This window comes from Phodopus roborovskii, unplaced genomic scaffold, assembly GCF_943737965.1.
Source record: "Phodopus roborovskii unplaced genomic scaffold, PHOROB, whole genome shotgun sequence".
Taxonomy (NCBI): Eukaryota; Metazoa; Chordata; class Mammalia; order Rodentia; family Cricetidae; genus Phodopus; species Phodopus roborovskii.
In genome coordinates, this window is record NW_026126566.1 from 5,981,995 (window position 1) to 5,999,784 (window position 17,790).

Below are 17,790 nucleotides of genomic sequence, written 5' to 3' on the forward strand. Positions count from 1 at the left end.
GGTGTGATGTGAATATCATTAACATAATTTTCTTTTTCTTGTTCTTTTTCAGTGTTTCATTGGCAGGCTACAATAATGGGACCAGTAAGTACTCACTTTAATTCCTTAATAATTACTTTATGTGATTTATTTGTTTTAAATCTCACTTTCTTATCATCAACAGAATGACAGCCCCTATCAGGGTGGAGTGTTTTTCTTGACAATTCATTTCCCAACAGATTACCCCTTCAAACCACCTAAGGTAATTGGAATAAGATCATTGCTTTTAATATGCTCTGTATGATACTAGTAAATCAATCACAAAGATTTCTTTTTCTTCAGGTTGCATTTACAACAAGAATTTATCATCCAAATATTAACAGTAATGGCAGCATTTGTCTTGATATTCTACGGTCACAGTGGTCTCCAGCACTAACTATTTCAAAAGGTAATGGAGTAGTTGTTTGGTATCAAGGTGAAATAACTGATTTTATTGTTTGATTTATCTTTTTTAAGATTATCTGTTTTACAAATTATTTTATGTGTGAACATTTTGCCTTAATGTATGTATTTATACCATGTATGTGCCTGGTTTCCCCAGATAACAGAAGAGGGTTTTAGATCACCTGTTACTGGAATTATAGACAGTTGTGACCCTCTATGTTGGTACTGGGGATTGAACCTGGGTCCTCTGAGCAGCCAGTAGTCTTAACTGCATACATAGCTTTTTTTTTTAATAACTTTTTTTTTAATAATTTATTTTATTTACCTTCATGTATGTCTGTGTGAGGGTGTCAGTTCTTGCAGTTACAAACAGCTGCCCTGTGGGTGCTGGGAAAGCAATCAGTGGTCTTAACTGCTGATGCCAGGTTGTTGATTGTGATATTCAAGAACAGGTAGACACTTGTTATATTGGTATATTCACTGTAATCCTAGTACTTGGGAAGTGGAAGCAGAATGATCAGTAGTAAGTTCAAGATTATTGTTCTTTGCATAGCAGATTTGAAACTAGCTTGATAGAGTGAAGTCTTGCCTTAGAAGTGTAAATAAACAAGCTACCACTGAGAAGGTGAATGATGTGATTGTTGGACTTCATGTATTTATTTGCTTACTTGATGGGAGATGTCATTCTGTATATATGTTTCTCATACTGGTTAATGAATAAAGCACTGTTGGCCAATAGGAAGGGAAGATAGGAGGGACTAGGGGACAAGGAGGAAAGAGAAAGTAGTGAGGGGTCAAGATGGAGAGACTGGGGAGACGAGACTCTGGCCCCTTTCCCCAGTAAGAAGACCACATGGAAATACATAGAAATGGGTTAATACTTAAGACAGAGCTAGCCGATAAGAAACTAGTACCTGGCCAACAGAATTATATCAAATACAGAGTCTCTGTGTATTAATTGGGGCTGGCGCAGTGGCGGTACAAGACCGGCGGCAGGCGGAAAAACCATACTCCTTACACTTACTATTATTGTTAGTGTATATTGGATGAAAATCAGAGGACAGGTCATACAGTCAGCTGTCTCTTTCCACCTTTGGTGCCAAGCTATTCAGTAGATGGGTACCTGCTGAGCCATTTCACTGGTTTATTTGGGGTAGGGGAAGTCATTTCAAGACAGGATTTCTCCGTATTGCTTTGGAGCCTGTCCTGGAACAGCTCTGTAGACCATGCTGGCCTCCTCGAACTCATAGAGGCCTCTGCCTCCCTCCCAGAGTGCTGGGATTAAAGGCATGCACCACCAACGCCTGGCCTTTCTGTTAAGACGGTCTCACTCTGTAGTGTAGGCTAATCTCTACTGTGGCAATGTGCCTGCTTTAGTTTCTGTAATGCTGGGATTACAAGTGTGAGCTACTGGTACCTGGTTAGGATTTATTTTGTTGAGACAATTTCCTTCCTATGTCCTGGACAGTCCTTGAAGTTTCCTTGTAATGAAGTGATGTCAGACAACTAATTTTGTCTGTTGTTGGACATTTGACAGCTGATATTATCTGAACTTGAGCTTCTAAAACTTGAAATTCTCTCTGGCACTGATAAGTGTTCTTGATCTAAGATTTAGAAGATCCACTTTTGTTCTGCTAAAAACTGAGCTCAGAACAGAACCTCATGCACATTATGCAAGCTCTCCACCATTAAACCAACCTGCATTCTCAGTTCTAGTCTTAGTATAAATTAACATCTCAGATTGGGTTTTTGTGTCTGTGTGTGTGTGTGGGGGGGGGGTGACTTGGGTTTGTCTTTCCCTTGGAAACAGGGTCTTCCTGTGCAGCCTTGGATGACCCTGAATTCAAAGAGATCCATCTCTTCACCTGTCCCTGCACACTTTGGTCTTTACTAACTTACACTTTTTTTTTTTTTTTAAATCCTAGTACTTTTGTCCATCTGTTCTCTGTTGTGTGATCCCAATCCAGATGATCCTTTAGTGCCTGAGATTGCTCGGATCTACAAAACAGATAGAGAAAAGTAAGTATCACCTTCAGATGGAAAGCTGTCAGGTATGGGATGGAGCTATTTCAAAACTTCCTTATAGAGTTAAAATATAGACCAAATGCTTAAGATAAACTCTCCCAAGGAGGACAGGAAAGGATTTTATATTTTTATTTAGAGATGTGGTTTTGGGACATGGTTTCTCTATTGTAACAGTCCTGGCTGTCCTGAGACTCACTCTGTAGACCAGACTGGCTTCAGAACTCACAGAGATCCATCTGCTCTGCCTCTTTTGAGTGCTGGGATTAAAGGCCTGTGCTGTCATCACCACCCGGCTATGAAATTTTTTTTTTTATATTAATCATTATAAATAGATGATATTAATCTTATATCTAATCATTTAATGTAACTTTACTGAAAATCTTTCCTACAGTACTTTGAAAAAAAAAAAAACAAACCTTTATATCTTTCTCTTTGTACTCTTGTATCATTGTGGACCAAGTTCCCATTTGTCTTATGTGTACTTTGGTAAATTGGTAGGAAAGGTGATTGCATTTTCTGCTGTTTGACATAAAATTGCCAAATTTGTTTTTTAAACAAAATTTGAAAAGATAAGATCTCAAGTAAATTGGGAACATGGGGGGCATGAGGGAGAATGAGAGGGGGGGGGGAAGGAGGAGTGGGGGAAAGAATGTATAGTTCCAAAAAAGAAAACAAGTTTTGTGTTAGAAATGGGTATTTTAGAATTGTGTACTATGAATTATTGAAGAATGGTGAGGATATCAAATGTGACAGTAACTTAGAGTTCTAATCATTTTTGCTTTTATGTATTAACCAGTGAGATTATGATAGGAATTATATAAAGTCAGAATTTTTTGTTTGTTCTTTTTGGTGGGGAGGGGTCTGTTGGAGACAGTGTTTCTCTGTGTGGCCTTGGCTTTCCTGGAACTCTGTAGACGAGGTTGACCTTGAACTCAAGAGATCTGTCTGCCACTGGATGGTGGTGATACATACCCTTGATACCAGCAGTCTGTGAGTTTGAGACCAGCTTGTTCTACATAGTGAGTTCCATGACAGCCAGGGCTACACAAAGGCCCTGTGTGAGAAAACAACAATCCATAAAGGACTGACTGGGTGTGGTAGCCCACCACTTTGATCCCAGTTCTTTGAAGCAAAAATAGGTGGGTCTCTGTAAGGTCCAGGCATAGTAAGACTCCCTCTTATTAATTGATTAATTAGAAAATGAAAATTATTAAATGATAACTTAAACTCTTTTATTTTAGAAAAAGTATTGGAGCGGGGGGATTCTAAATTTGAGGCCAGCCTGACTACAAAGTAAAGTCCCAATATCAAAAACAACAGAAAAATCATAGATGACTGGGTTTTGGTGGTGGTGGTGGTATTACTAGTGTTTAATAGAACTATACCAAGAATGGGGATTCTGGCACTAATTCTTAGTTTTTTTTTTTGTTTTGTTTTCTGTCTGATTACCATCTATAATCATGTGTTTCTGACTGAATTTTGTGTGTGTGTGTGTGTTGCTTGCAAAAGCCAGAAGAGGGCATTAAATTCCCTACAATTAGATGGGTGTGAAGTTCTGTGTGGGTGCTGGAACTGACCCAGGGCCCTTTAAAAGAGAAGCTATTGCTCTTAACTGCTGAGCCATCTTTCCAGACCCCGTAACTTAATTTAACTGTTTGTTTGGGGGCAGAATTTCACCTACTGGCTTGGAACTCACACAAATCTACCTGCCTCTGCCTCCCAAGTATTGTGATTAAAGATGTGTCCCCAAACCTGATGTGCATTATTTATCTTGTGTAGTATACATAACTGAATTGTTTTAATTAGAGAACCATTTTGTATAAATTGTAGATATAAATGCTTATCAGAAAGATATTCTTAGTCACCAGGGTACTGATACTCAGCAGAACTATACTTTTTAAAGATAAAATTTGGTTGTTGAGACAGAATCTCACTGTGCTGTCAAAGCTAGCCTTAAACTTCTGTAATAAAATGATCTTTCTGCCTTAGTCTCCTTGGTAGCTGGCAGTATAAGGAATGGCCCATCAAAGAAGTATATGCACACATGTACACATTTTGAAACAATCTTCTATGTAGCTTTTGCTGCCTTCAAATTCACTGTCATCGGGTGGTAGTGGTACATGCCTTTAATCCCAGCACTCAGGAGGCAGAGAGAGGAAGGTGGATTTCTGAGTTCAAGGTCAGTCTGGTCTAAAGAGCTGTCTCCAGGACAGCTAGTACTACACAGAGAAAACCTGTCTCGGAGGAAAAAAAAAAAAAGAAACAAATCCACTGCCTTATTGCCATAGCCTCCCAAGTACCAGATTTTCAGGCATGAGCTGCCATGCCTAATGATGCATTTCTATTTCTTTGTTTGTCCCCTCTTTTTCTTTTTGGTTTGGTTTTTGTTTTGAGAGAGTCTAATGTAGCTGAAGCTGGCCTCGTGATTTACTTTGTAACTGTGGGTAAACTTGAACTCAAAGGAAGGTATGTCATTTTTTCTTCGTAGGGTTTTATTTATTTTTAATTGGAGACAGGGTTTCACCATGTATCTTTTTGACTGGTCTGCAGCTTGGTATGTGTAGACCAAGTTCTTCAATTCACAGATACCCACTTGGCCCCTGCCCTTCAAGTGCTGGAACTAAAAAAGTGCACTACCATACCCGCCCCATTGTTTGCATTTATTTTCTGTGATGAACAGGTGCAAGCTTTGCTTGCATATATGTGAATAGTGTGTGTGTGTGTGTGTGTGTGTGTGTGTGTGTGTGTGTGCACCTACCTACCACATGGGTGCCTGGTACCCACAGAATCCATAAGAAGGAGTTGGATCTCCAGAACTGGAGTTCAAGATAGTTGTGACCTGCTATGCAGGCACTAGAAACTGAATGAGGTCCTCCTTAAGAGCAGCAAGTCTCTTAACTGCTGAGCTGTCGTTATCCCTTATTGTATTTTTGTGAGATAAGTCTCTATGTAGTACAGGCTGGTCTCACTCTTCCTTCTCTCTCTCTCTCTCTCTCTTTTTTAAGTGTTTTGAGATAATTTTTGGAACCTACTGCCTCAGTCTCCCCTCTCTTAGCTCATTATGCCATTTAAATCACTGTTAAATGATTTTAAGAACCATGTAATATAGAATTATATAGTCCCAAACTGCAAGTTTAAGGATACCTTTGGCTACGATGGGTTGAAGGTCAGTCAAGAAAGAACATAGGATGGAAGCCAGGCACCATGGACACAACTTTAATCCAGCACTCAGAAGCAGAGGCAGTCGGGTCTCTATTTCTCCAGCTTGGTATAACAGCCAGGGCTGTTGTACAGAGAAACCCTATCTTGGAGTAAAAAAATAAGGGATGAGGTACATATCAGCAAATGTTAAATTTGAATCTGAGTACTCTAGATGCTACATTTATAGGAAGTTGTTTTGGCTTTTATAACAGGGTCTTGTTGTATCATGAATATAGGCTTATTTGTAATTGGAGGTAAAGCTAGGTTGTGGTACATCCCTGTAATAGCAACATCCAGGAGAATTGCCTCAAGTTTGAGGCCATCCATCCTAGTTTTAGATAGTTCAAGGCCAGTCATGGCTCTGAAGTGAGACCCTAACTCAAAAGAGGGACGGGGGATGGTGGTAATGTGTGAAAGAAATTGGAGAACGGTGATTTTGCTTGAGTGTTTTCAGTTATTGCTCTGAAATTACTAGTTGGGTTAATGAATGAAAATATGTTGCTTGTTGACTCCTTACCTATCTTAAGCCAAGTTCTCTTTGTGTGTGTACAGGTACAACAGAATAGCTCGAGAATGGACTCAGAAGTATGCGATGTAATTAAAGAAATTATTGGATAACCTCTACAAATAAAGCTAGGGAACTCTGAAAGAGAAAGTCCTTTTGATTTCCATTTGACTGCTTTCTATGAGCCCACGCCTCATCTTCCCCTGTGCACATGTTTACCTGACACAGCAGTGCTGCGTGTTGTACATACTTGGAACAACAAACCAGAAATACTGTACTTCTGTACCAACATTGCCTCCTAGCAGAGAGGTGTGTGTGTGTGAGAAGCCAGTTCTCCGGGCATAACCTAGGTGTGAGACTAAAAGCTTTCTTTATTGACTTAAAATTGGATAATGGCAAGATGTGAGAGGTAGTGGGTACACAGTGTGTGCTTGGATGGGAGGAAAAAAGCTCCAGTGACCCATAGGAGATTGTTCTTAAGTGGAATCCATCTAATCTGAAACAGTCATAAAAAGCAAGGTGAAGAACATGAAGTTGTTTCTGTATTCATTTCACCCTGAAGAACCTACAACTTAGGTGAAAGAGCTATGACCAAACAGATTAAACTCTACCTACATTCTGTATTTTAAGGTCTAAGTTTAACTGAACAACATTTAAATGGACTGGAGCTGTTAGTACATAAAGTGTGGTGGGCTTTGTTCCCAACACTTTCACATCTCCCTGCCCTTTCAGCCTTCTTCCTTTTAGCCCCTTTCCATAATCTTTGGTTTGTATGTGGTTTCTCAGTTAATACATAGCTAATAGCTCTTATTTTTCTTATGTTTCTAACTGCTTTAGGCCTATTTCAATGTAAGGGTGAAAATTCATTTGATGGAAATACTTGTGTATATTTAAAGACCCAGTTGCTCCTCTGGAGCTTGTACGTTCAAGAATGATTAATCTGTGTAATAAACTGATTACTACAGTCATTACATATAATTTTGTGTGAATAGGCTTTTTGATTTAAAAACTTGGTCTAGCTAAGATTAGTGGTGGATTTTTTTCCTCACCCCTGAAATGTTTTCATTTATATTTGTTGCATTTCAAAATCATGAAACAATTCCAGTTTACATAGTAAAAAAAAAAATGAGAGTAATTTTATTAAACATGATAGAGGCATAAGCTTAAAGGCATTTTCATGAAACTTATATGTGCACCATTCCAGGAACATGACTGTTAAACTAAATAAATTTGCTTTGTTAATGAAATTGAGCAGCATTTCACCAAAACCTTGTGATGTTATATTGGTACATAAGACATAGAACACAAAGGTGTTGCTGTTTGATAAGTTAAGCCTCTGTGATTGTAATTATAAAGGAATAACTGACCAAACCTGGAAAACATGAGCACAATCTTGGAGAGTCTACGTAATTACTTTGCACTAACATTTGCAGGATGTTCATTGGTTTTAAATTGTACTGTATGTGGCTTTTTGAAGTCTTCCCTTGACTATAGTAATATGTAGTTTGGAATTTGTAAACAACTGTTACCCAGAAACATTCATGTGAACTAGGCAAGTTACTTCCCCTCATCCCTTTTCCTAACTTAACTGTAAGCCAGGCCAACCTGAAGGCCATGGCTGATGCTCTCTAGACATTGGGTTCTTTGAAATGCATCTTTACACTCTTGCACAAAAAAAAAAAAAAAGAGGAATAAATGTCCACTGCTTTTTGTTTTAAACTTGTTCCCCTGTCTCATCTATCAGTGTCTCTGTTCCACCATCTCAACCTGTCAGTGAAAAAAGTCTTAGCAGCTGGTAGCTTACAAGCATTTCAGGAATGTTATATCCCCTTGCCCTTGCAGGTAATGATTGTAATTGGATGTGAGAGATTTTTAAGATTGAACTCTAACCAGAAATCACCATATATCAATTACTATTGTAGGCAAATAGAAATTAAGTTTTGGGTGCTGTATTTATGTCTGTTTCAGAGGGCCCTGGGCCTTTGCACATACTGGTCAGCTATTCTGCCATTGACTACATCCCTGCTGAACTTTACTGTTTTTTTAAACCATACCACTAACACTGCTACTTACTTTGGGTTCAGTTGCACAGCTCTTGAAAGCCCATTCTTATTTGCCTGTCATCCCAGGGAGCTGATAGCTTAATACCTTAGTGTATACCTTTTGTTGTGCAAGTGCCAAATGAGGAGTTTGTATGGTCACAGATAATATTAAGATCATTGAACATGGTTTGAGTATGAGTCACATTTGGTCCACTTGTTCATGAGTCCCATCCCACTATAAGAAAACAGATGTTACTCAGGAAATTTCCCTGTTGTCCAAAGGCTAGTTTGCAACAACCTTGATTAGAGTCATGTCAAAGTTTTGGGTCATTAATAATAGTTTAGACAGATGACAATTGTCAAGTTATATTCAGCAATCTCTTGGTAAAACCAAACTGTTTCAGATTTTTGCATTCTCTTTAACTGGCTAGTGGTCAAAGGAATCATTCTACTTTGTGTACAACAAAGATTTAGCAGGGCTATGATGGTGGTGAGGGAACATGAAGGTTTGTGGATAAAAGGGAAATGTGACAAGGTACTGACCTAGTAGTAGCAGCATTTCTTCTTTCTCTTTCTTTTTCTCTCTTTCTTCCTTTCTTTTTTGTGGTTTCCTGGAACTAGCTCTTGTAGACCAGGCTGGTCTCGAACTCACAGAGATCCGCCTGCCTCTGTCTCCGGAGTACTGGGATTAAAGGCGTGTGCCACCAATGCCTGACTCTCCAGTCCCACTTTCTATGCCATCTCTTTGACTCAACCAATTCTTTTGCGCTTTAGATTGTCAGGAGAATTATTTAATTATAGTCAAAGTGACTAGACTGCCCCTTGTCTGCAGTTAAGGAGAAACTAGATTGTCTCAGTATGGAACTCCTTAACACTTACTGAAGGTGAGTCATTAATAGGGCTTTCTTCTCTTCTGAATTATGAATGTGCTTTCTCTTCCTCTTCACCCCCACCTCTTTGACCTTTAGAGTTGTGGAATATACCCTGGTGCAGGTTCCTGTCCCCCTGAGTTGTGCATGCTTTACATAAAAACTGGCTTCTTCCAAGTCCATAAAAGGCTGCCTGGACTGAGCACAGTGGCTCACAGGTTATCCCAGCACTTTTGAAGTATGGGCTTGGGGATCCAAAGTCTGGAATATATGAGATCCTCTCTAGTTTAAAAAGAAAAAAAAAAAAAAAAGTCTTTTGGTACTGTAACCTTACTTATGTATCCAGTGTTGTGCCTGCAGGCCAGAAGAGGGCACCAGATCCCATTACAGATGTCTGTGAGCCACCATGTAGCTGCTGGGAATTGAACTCAGGACCTTTCTGGAAGAGCAGGCTGGTGCTCTTAACCTCTGAGCTGCCTCTCCAGCCCTCTCTGATAGTTTCTGAATGAATTTAGTGTTGCTGTATTTTACCTTAGTCAGTATAAATAGCAAAGCTCAAAAGTTTGCAAGCCTTTAAGACCTTTGGCCTCAAAGACTGTAATGTAGTTACTGCCCAGCTTCGCCTTCACAGTGACTGCTTTTTAGCTGAGGCCAAGTTAGACATTTTAACTAGTGGTTAGGGATCTTTTGTTTTGTTTCTTGTTTTTCGTGACAGGATTTCTCTGTAGCTTTAGAGCCTGTCCTGGAACTCATTCTATAGGCCAGGCTGGCTCCGACTCATAGAGATTTATCTGTCTCTGCCTCCCAGTGCTGGGATTAAAGGTGTGTACCACCACGATCCAGCTGTGGGGAGGGTTGATTTTCATCTTGGAAATATTCATAGGTATATGAGTAGACTGGGGGATTAGCTCAGAGATAACGGTGCTTGTATAAGATGCACAAGGCCCTGCATTTGATCCCCTTTACCTCACACCTTGGTACCAGTACAGCAGTATAACTGTCTTTGATAGTTTTTATAGTTTGACTTTTTTAGCCTATGTATGTAATTTGTAGAATTTCCTACATTGTGCACTGAAAGCAAATGGTTGATCACTTATAGGAAAGAAAGCAAGAAGCCACTAAATACCCAGGCTAGGCTAGGCCTCTTAATGTGATGTATAGAGAGAAACAGCAAGAACCTTGAAAAATGTATTGAGTTCTTTCAGAACTACAGCTTCCAGAGGTACATGGCCATCTTCTTACATGTACTCTTTATGTACTCTTGAAATTTCCAATTTGAACTTATTGAAATACTTAGAAACCTTAGATTTCTTCTGTTTTTTTATGTGTAGTTTCAACTTTGTTACAGCTTGATCTTCTAAGCTGAATTCATCCTGAGGGCTGGGACTACAAACACATTTTTTGAGACAGGGTCTCATGTAGCCCTGAATGGCTTTAAACTCGTAAAGCTGCAGATGACCTTGAGGTTCTGATCCTTCTACTTCCCAAGTACTGGAATTACAAGCATCATGCATCTCACAGTTATGCAATGCAGGAAGTTGAGCCAAGGGCTTCATGCATGCTAGGCAAGCAAACATTACACCAACTATATCATTAGCCCCCATTTCATTGTTTTGTTTTTATCAAGACAGGGTTTCTTTGTGGCCCTGACTATCCTGGGATGCTATAGACCAGGCTGGCCTTGAACTCAACAGATCTACCTCCCTCTATTTCGTAAGTGTTAAGATTAAAGGTATGTACGATTCTTGGATTTAAGATTTTTTTGTTTTGTTATTGATTTGTTTTTTGAGATAGTTTCTCTGTGTAATGTGTTGTGAGCCTGCATGAATATATTTGTACCACATGCACACATCTATGGCACTAGATACCCTAGAATTCAGAATCCCTGCAACTGGTGTTTATGGGGTACCATGTAGGTGCTGGAAACTGAACTCCTGGTTTTAGCAATAGCATTAAGTACTTAGAATCAGAGTCATCTCCAATCCCTCATTTTGCTTTTTTTGCCATGGGGGCTCAAGTTACCTGAGTTGGTCTTGAATTTGCAGTACTCTTGCCTCTACCAGAAAAGCTGGGTGTGTCCCACCAGACTATGCTCAAGTTTTGCAATGTTTAAACATTTATTTAATGTGAATATGTGTGTAGTTTTGAGCATACCTCAGCACATGTGTGGTTAGAGTACAAGTTCCTGGAGACTTTCCTTTTGCCATGTCAGTTCCAAGGTTGAATTTAGGTTGTGAGGCTTGACAGCAAATAGTGCCTTTTCTTGGGGAGCCATCTTATTGATCTTCGTATCTTAAATTTTAAAATTTTACAGTAGTTAAGGAGGGAGCTTTGTTGGAGACCATTTTCTCCCCAAATCACCAGTTTACTCTGGTTCAGTCTCCATAGAAATTAAGGTTGTTCTTAGGTGGGGTGTTGGTGACACATGCCTTTAATCCCAGCACTCAAGAGGCAGAGGCAGGTGGATCTCTGTGAGTTCTAGGCTAGCTTGGTCTACAGAGCAACTTTCAGGACAGACTCCAAAGCTACAGAGAAACCCTGACTCAAAAAACCAAAAAAAAAAAAAAAGAAAGAAAGAAAGAAATTAAGATTGTTTTTGAAGTTTCTAGGGGCATCCCAAAGGATAAAGGATAATCTAGCATTTGGGCTTTAAAGCCAGCATTATCTCAGAAGTAAGAGAAGTTCGATGCTTTAAGTTATTGGCAAAAGCTAGGTTATTTATCTTAGAGTTTTCTTCCACTAATAAAGTATACTGTTCATTGGTTTCACTTATCTGAACACCCCAATCTGAAAGCTAGTGTCACTGTAATTTTTAAAGATGTAGTTAACCTGCAGAATGTTGTGCCAGTTTTTAAAGGACTTGTTGTTTCAAAGGACATTATGAGCTTCCAAGCACTTGCTGTGGAGTGGCAAAGGAGACCGTGGAAACAAAACTCTCCAGACCTTCCTTTAAAGTTGAACTTTCTGGAAGTATGGCTCTAGGATTTTTCACTTAACTAATGGTTTAACAGACAGTTGACAAACTAGGGTTACAGTTTTGGTGTGTATAAAGGGTTCTAAGTGGGTGCTAGTTCTTCTGTAGCCAGCAGAGGGCAATGATGACCCATAGCTTTTAAAACTACAAGGTATGTGAGGTTTGTGAATGTGCATGTACAGCCCCTAAGAGGGAGGGGCTTTTGTTTGGGGCTTGAAGGATTGTTTGGGGTTTTGCTTTTTTGTTTGATGTATTTAGAAGTAGATGGATCATTGCCTATTTCAATCTGGTACTCAGAAAGGTTTACTGTAACCAAACATTATAATGACTTTTATCCCTAGGTCTACCAAAGGTGCTAGGTCATCTTTACTGTTGTGGTCATTTCTATATTACATAAACAGCTTCAACACCAGTTTTGCCCACTTGGCTGTGCATTGTTTTTTGTGAATAAGGGGATTCAAATTTTGGTGCCCACTGTTGCCTTTCTCAAAAGCAGATAGTCCCTGTGCCCTCATCAACTAATCCAGTCTCATTTGTTTGCCTATGTCAGCTGGGTAGCCATGACATAGTTGTTTTAGATCCAAAGATGGAGGTTTGGGGAAAAGAACAGCACTGGTGCTAAGGCCTGGGAAATGTTCTTGTCTTTTTCAATCTGTCTTGTGATTGGGGGCCCCAGGCTTTGTAGTGTTCCAGTGCAACAGCTGTGGAAGCCGGCTGCCTCTTCCTTGGGAGTTCTTTGAAATTCTAGTCTTGGCTATCTGGGTAGGCAAATAACTGTAGATTTGCTGAAGTCACCAAGTAGCTGCAACCCAGGCAGAGCCATGAGAACCACTACTACCCCCACATTGGGAAAGTTTCTAGGGATTGTTTTGGCCTATACCTTTAGAGAGGGAATCTAGGGGACTCCCTGAATCTGCTTTAGCTGCTAATCATGTGAAGGATTTTGCATGAAGAAAACTTTGGACCTAGGAAAGTCCCTATAATTAGGGAGGCCTTGATTCTAGCTGGGGTAGAAAGGTGGAGACTTAACCTGAAGGAAAAACTGACTTGCTGCTTGCTATAAAGCATAGGTAGTAGGGCCTTAGGCTGCCCTGAGTAGGACTAGCAGACTGGCCCCCAGAATGCCTTGTTCTCCAGGTTCAATATCCCCCAACCCCATGGGGGTGGTTATCTGGCTGCAGCAGGAGGAATTTGTGTTCTGGTGGAGAAAGGAGGTGGGTGGGTCAGGGTGGAAACCTGGGAATGTAGACTCCCTGCCTTCCCTGTCCCTGAAGGACAGAGCCATGGAGAATGTGGCTGACCAGCTCCAGACAAGGAAGAACATAGGCCAACCTCTGTGCGGGGAAGGGCTGTCCATGTTAGGAACTTTTGAGAAGATTGTGAAGCATGGACATTCCTTAGTGTTTATACATAAGGGTGGGAGCCTAAATTACAAGAGAAATTGGATCAGGGTTTGGAATTATAGGCTTTTCAGTTGTGTCATTTGGGGCAAATAATGTATATGTCCTTTGATAATTCTTATAGAAAATAGGCACTTGGTTAATCCTAGCACTCAGAGGCAGGTGGATCTTTGTGAGTTCAGAGAAACTCTGGAAAAACCAAAAGAAAGAAAAAGAAAATAGGCTGGTTTCTAACCAAGTTTGTAGGCAAAACTTGATGGAAAATTATCTTAACAATTAAATTACGGGTCAACTTCAAGGAAGTAGCTATGGACCATTTACATATGCCCTGTTTTTTGGTTTTGTTTCTTTTTTAATGGTAAACGCAAGACCAGCTTCTAGGACACCAGGAACCTTGTATAGACTCTGGGGCCCTTGGTTGTAACATGCACTATGTATGGCCAGGTCCTCGATGTTGTCATCTGGGGTCATAAGAACAGTCTTCATTCCCTGGTCAAGGAAGGCCTCTGTGTTAGGTCAGTGTGTGTGCGACTTGAGAGCTAGTCACAGAAAGTTTAGAGAATCAAACTGGGGGTGTTGGGAGTCACTCTAGGCATGACCTTTAGGGGGAGCTCCCTTCCTAGTCACTGGGTGGCTGGCTGCATTACTTTAGGGCTCCAGCCTAGCTGACCTGCATTAGCTCATAGCAAAGATCTTAAGAGTATGTAGGACTGAAGATCTTAATCCTGTTCTCACAAAAGTGTACCTCCTCGGGATGGGAGTATGGGCATTGCTGAGGTCTAGGGCCTGCCTTGTTTTGCTTCTGTACACTTGTAATTGAGAGAACCTTTCAAGAACTCGGTTGTTGAAACAGGGTTTCTCTCTAGTTCTGGCTGTCCTGGAACCCACTCTGTAGACCAAGTTGATCTCTGGGTGGGTAACTTTGGAGAAATATGTCTTGTCTTCTAAAGCTGGAGGCCACAGAACGAGCAGCAGCACTATTGAATCTCAAATACTTGGGCTGGCCCTGCTATAGGACACATCCAGCCAGATAGGGGTGAGATTATGGTTTTTGTGGGTGAAAACAACCATGTGAATTAATTGGGTTTGTGACATTTGGGTTGGGTTTTCCAGATGTAGTGACAGAAATAGTTTTGCTGCTGGGATGAGTCAGGTTCCTAGAGAGGAACTCAAAGCTTAAAGTTTAGAGTGATGCTAGGGAATCAGTCATTGTATAGATATGGCTTACTGGGACAGTGGTTCTCAACCTTCCTAATGCTGCCACCTGCCACCCATTAGTACAGTTCGTCTTGGTGACCCCAACCATAAAATTATTTTCATTGCTACTTTATAACTAATTTTCTACAAATCATAATGTAAATATGTTTTCTAGTGGTCTTAGGTGACTCCTGTTAAGGGGTCGTTTGACCCCCAACAGGGTCTCTACCCATGGGTTGAGAACAGCTATCTAGCTATTAATAGTGATCCAAGACTTTCTGTATAAGGTTCTTTTACTGAGTACCTGGACTGTGCTGCTTTGCTTGGTAGTACTGTCAGAACTGTGAGTTCTTAATGCTAGTTATTTTGTCTGTGCTCTGGTGTTTATTGGGGTGGAGGGCAATCCATATGATGAATTCATCGTGGGTGCACCTTATGACAGTTGGTGGCCCAGTTGTATTCCATTTGGACTCTTGATCCCATTGTGGAAGTGCATAGTGAGACCCAGTTAACAGTATTCGTTGAGGCTATGCGATACACAGCATAGCCATCTGACTTTTCCCCTTGTGTAGCCAGCCATACTAACTCCCTTATTTTTTGTCTAGTTGACCAGTCAGTGTAAGTTTATATGCTGGCAAGTAGTGGGTGACTAGTGTAGGGCATCTGTTGTGGTGCTGTGGGCCCTGTGGGCCGTGGAACTGGTTGTGTGGTAGTGTGATAGCTCTGCATTGTGCAGTTAGGTGTGACTGATTCCATCATGTGTCCATGAAGACCAAACAGTTAAGCTGTTATGTTGTGACTTGTGTCAGAGACTAGTATGATGAGTCTGCCGCCTTTGGAATGTGGTAGCCTATAGTGATGCCTTCGTGTATCCAAACGACCCCACTATGTCCTTTTGCGGGTATGTGTGTTTTTTGACCTCAGCTACGGATGCCCCCAACCGTGCTGGCCGCACTGCCCCTCCCCCCCGCCCGCACGCTGGCCGCCTGCGCCGCGCAGCGATCGATAGCCATTGATTGTCCCTGACGAGCTGCTCCACTTTCCAGCCAATGTCAGGAGGGGGGGATCTCCACCGCCCTGGCGGTGTCATTTCCACACACTCCCTGGGCTGCCGCCAGCACGGGCATCTCCAAGAGCCGGCCTGGATTACCCAGAGTGCGGAGTGAACCACCTACTTCTACTTCGCAGGGGAAGCCCCCACCCCTAACAACACAAGTCCTATCCCTTACTTGTCTGGGCCACCCATAGGGTGGGTGGATAGATAGATGTAGGCCCCACCTGGAGTTAGAGCCTTGTGCACTGAAGGGACTGGGCTGCAGCCGTTTCCAGTAGGCGGAAGCACCAGCAGGCCAACTTTGAGTCCCAAACAGATGCTAATGATTTTCCGGGAGGTGGTGGTTATCTCTGGCCCCAGCTGCCCAGTTGCAGAGCTGGGCCATAACACCTCTCCATACACTGTCTTCTCACCCGTGGGATCCCCATCAGGTGACCACATGACCCTAAGTAGGCCATGAGGGTCAGTTGGCTGTACTGGTATTCCTGCAACTATGGCTGGGCTGCGTGGGAATAAATGCTCTATCCACATTGGATACTACAACATATCCACCCAAGCAGGGGAAACTGGGTCTTGTAAAAGTTCAAGGTCATGTATCCCTATTCTTGCTCAGCTGAGGGTCACCCCCTCTGAGAAGCCATCCTTAGGGGGACCGCAACCCTCCCCCTTCCTCCCTCTCAGGGGCTAGAGCCAGTTTCCAGACTCCCTGGTGGAAGTGCTGACGTGGCTCTGGGCAGCTGTCAGGGGCCTGGAAGCAGGGCAGATGTCATGCAGCCCAGGGGAGGAGGCGGCTCCCCGGGAGGGCGGGCAGGGCTTCTGGCCAGGCAAGACTGCCTCCTCCCCCTCCGACCTGGCTCTGTGTATCTGGAGCTGGGGTGCAACCACTGGACCTAGCTGACTCCGCGTCAGAGAAGCTCCAGTTCCTGAGTGTGGCTGCTGACAGTGCCGCAGCCTCTCTGATGCCTCCCCACCCCTGCTGGAGAATAACTACACCTACTGCATGGGCAGTTGTGAAGCCCAGCCCAATGCCAGGCGCATTGTTCCTACTCAATAAATGTCAGCTGTTGTCTTGCAAGTGGGGACTTGGTGTGTCCAAAGGCAAAACTGAGTCCTAAGTGTACCGGCTGATTACAGCTAGCCTGCTGCCGCACTGCCCCTGGCCTTCCACATATCTCGTGCCTGGCTAGCCCTGTGCCTTCCTGCTGCAGTGTCGGCCCCTCTTGGCTCTTCCCGCTGCCAAGCTGCCCTCCCTCCCTGCCTCGTTGTGTGGTTCCATCCTATCTGGTGGCCACATTGGGTCCCTTGAGCAACACAGCCCCTTGGGAACAGCAATCGATGGGGCGGAACAGCCTCCCTGACAGATGGACCCACAGAGGCTGGGCTGCTTCAGCACAGCTCCCTAGGAAACCGGAGACAGGAGCTAAGCCACCATGGCTGCCTCCTAAATGGGGGGTGGGGAGGGCAGAGCTTCCAGCCAACCATAGACTGAGTTAACTCTTTAAAAAAAAAAAAAAAGATGGGCTTGGATCAGTAAGGCAGCTGTATGTCCATCTCCTACCCTCACCCAGCCTCCTTGGGACCAGAATCATCTTTAGGTCAGACAGTATAGGGTTTGCCTGGCACTGGAATGGTGAATCTTTCTTCCTGAGCAGCTAAAACTTCTCTATACCCCTCATCATGGGCACTAGAGACTGGTATGTGGATAGGTGAACAGGCAGCCAATTCACATTCCTAAGGCCACAAGGGGCCTTTGAAGCTGGAGTGGCAGCTGCCTTTGTGCTGGGGAAGTGATGAGCCTTAGCCCCCCTATGCCTGTGATGGAGGGGATGAAGAGTACCCCTTGCCTTCTGCAAGTTTACAGCCTCAGCACTCAGCATTACTGACATCTGGGGACATAAATCCAAATTCTTTATCCCTATTGATGATCTCTATTAGTTGCCAGTAGCAACAGTGTGACTATCAAGTGTCCTCAGGGGCTAGATATGGGAGCACTCACCTGTAATCCCAACACCCAAAAGGCAGAAGCAGAAGGATCACACCATGAGTTTGAGAGCCAGCCCTGTCTTAGGTCAGCCAGGGCTAGAGTATGAGTTCCTGCCT

The 17,790-nt window shown here is 42.5% G+C and overlaps 2 protein-coding genes across 2 annotated transcripts in view; one reads left to right on the plus strand and one right to left on the minus strand.

Annotated features, from left to right (window-relative positions):
* Ube2d2 (ubiquitin conjugating enzyme E2 D2) overlaps positions 1-7,132 on the plus strand; it is a 29,279-nt gene extending 22,147 nt beyond the window's left edge. Inside the window, exons 3-7 of the mRNA XM_051202403.1 lie at positions 53-84; positions 164-241; positions 322-427; positions 2,349-2,442; positions 6,202-7,132. Of these exons, the coding sequence (XP_051058360.1) occupies positions 53-84; positions 164-241; positions 322-427; positions 2,349-2,442; positions 6,202-6,247 (356 nt within the window). The 3' untranslated portion in view covers positions 6,248-7,132. The remainder of the gene's footprint in view (positions 1-52; positions 85-163; positions 242-321; positions 428-2,348; positions 2,443-6,201) is intronic.
* The window catches only part of Pfdn1 (prefoldin subunit 1), a 757,967-nt gene that overhangs the window by 122,867 nt on the left and 617,310 nt on the right, over positions 1-17,790 (minus strand). The window lies entirely within an intron of this gene.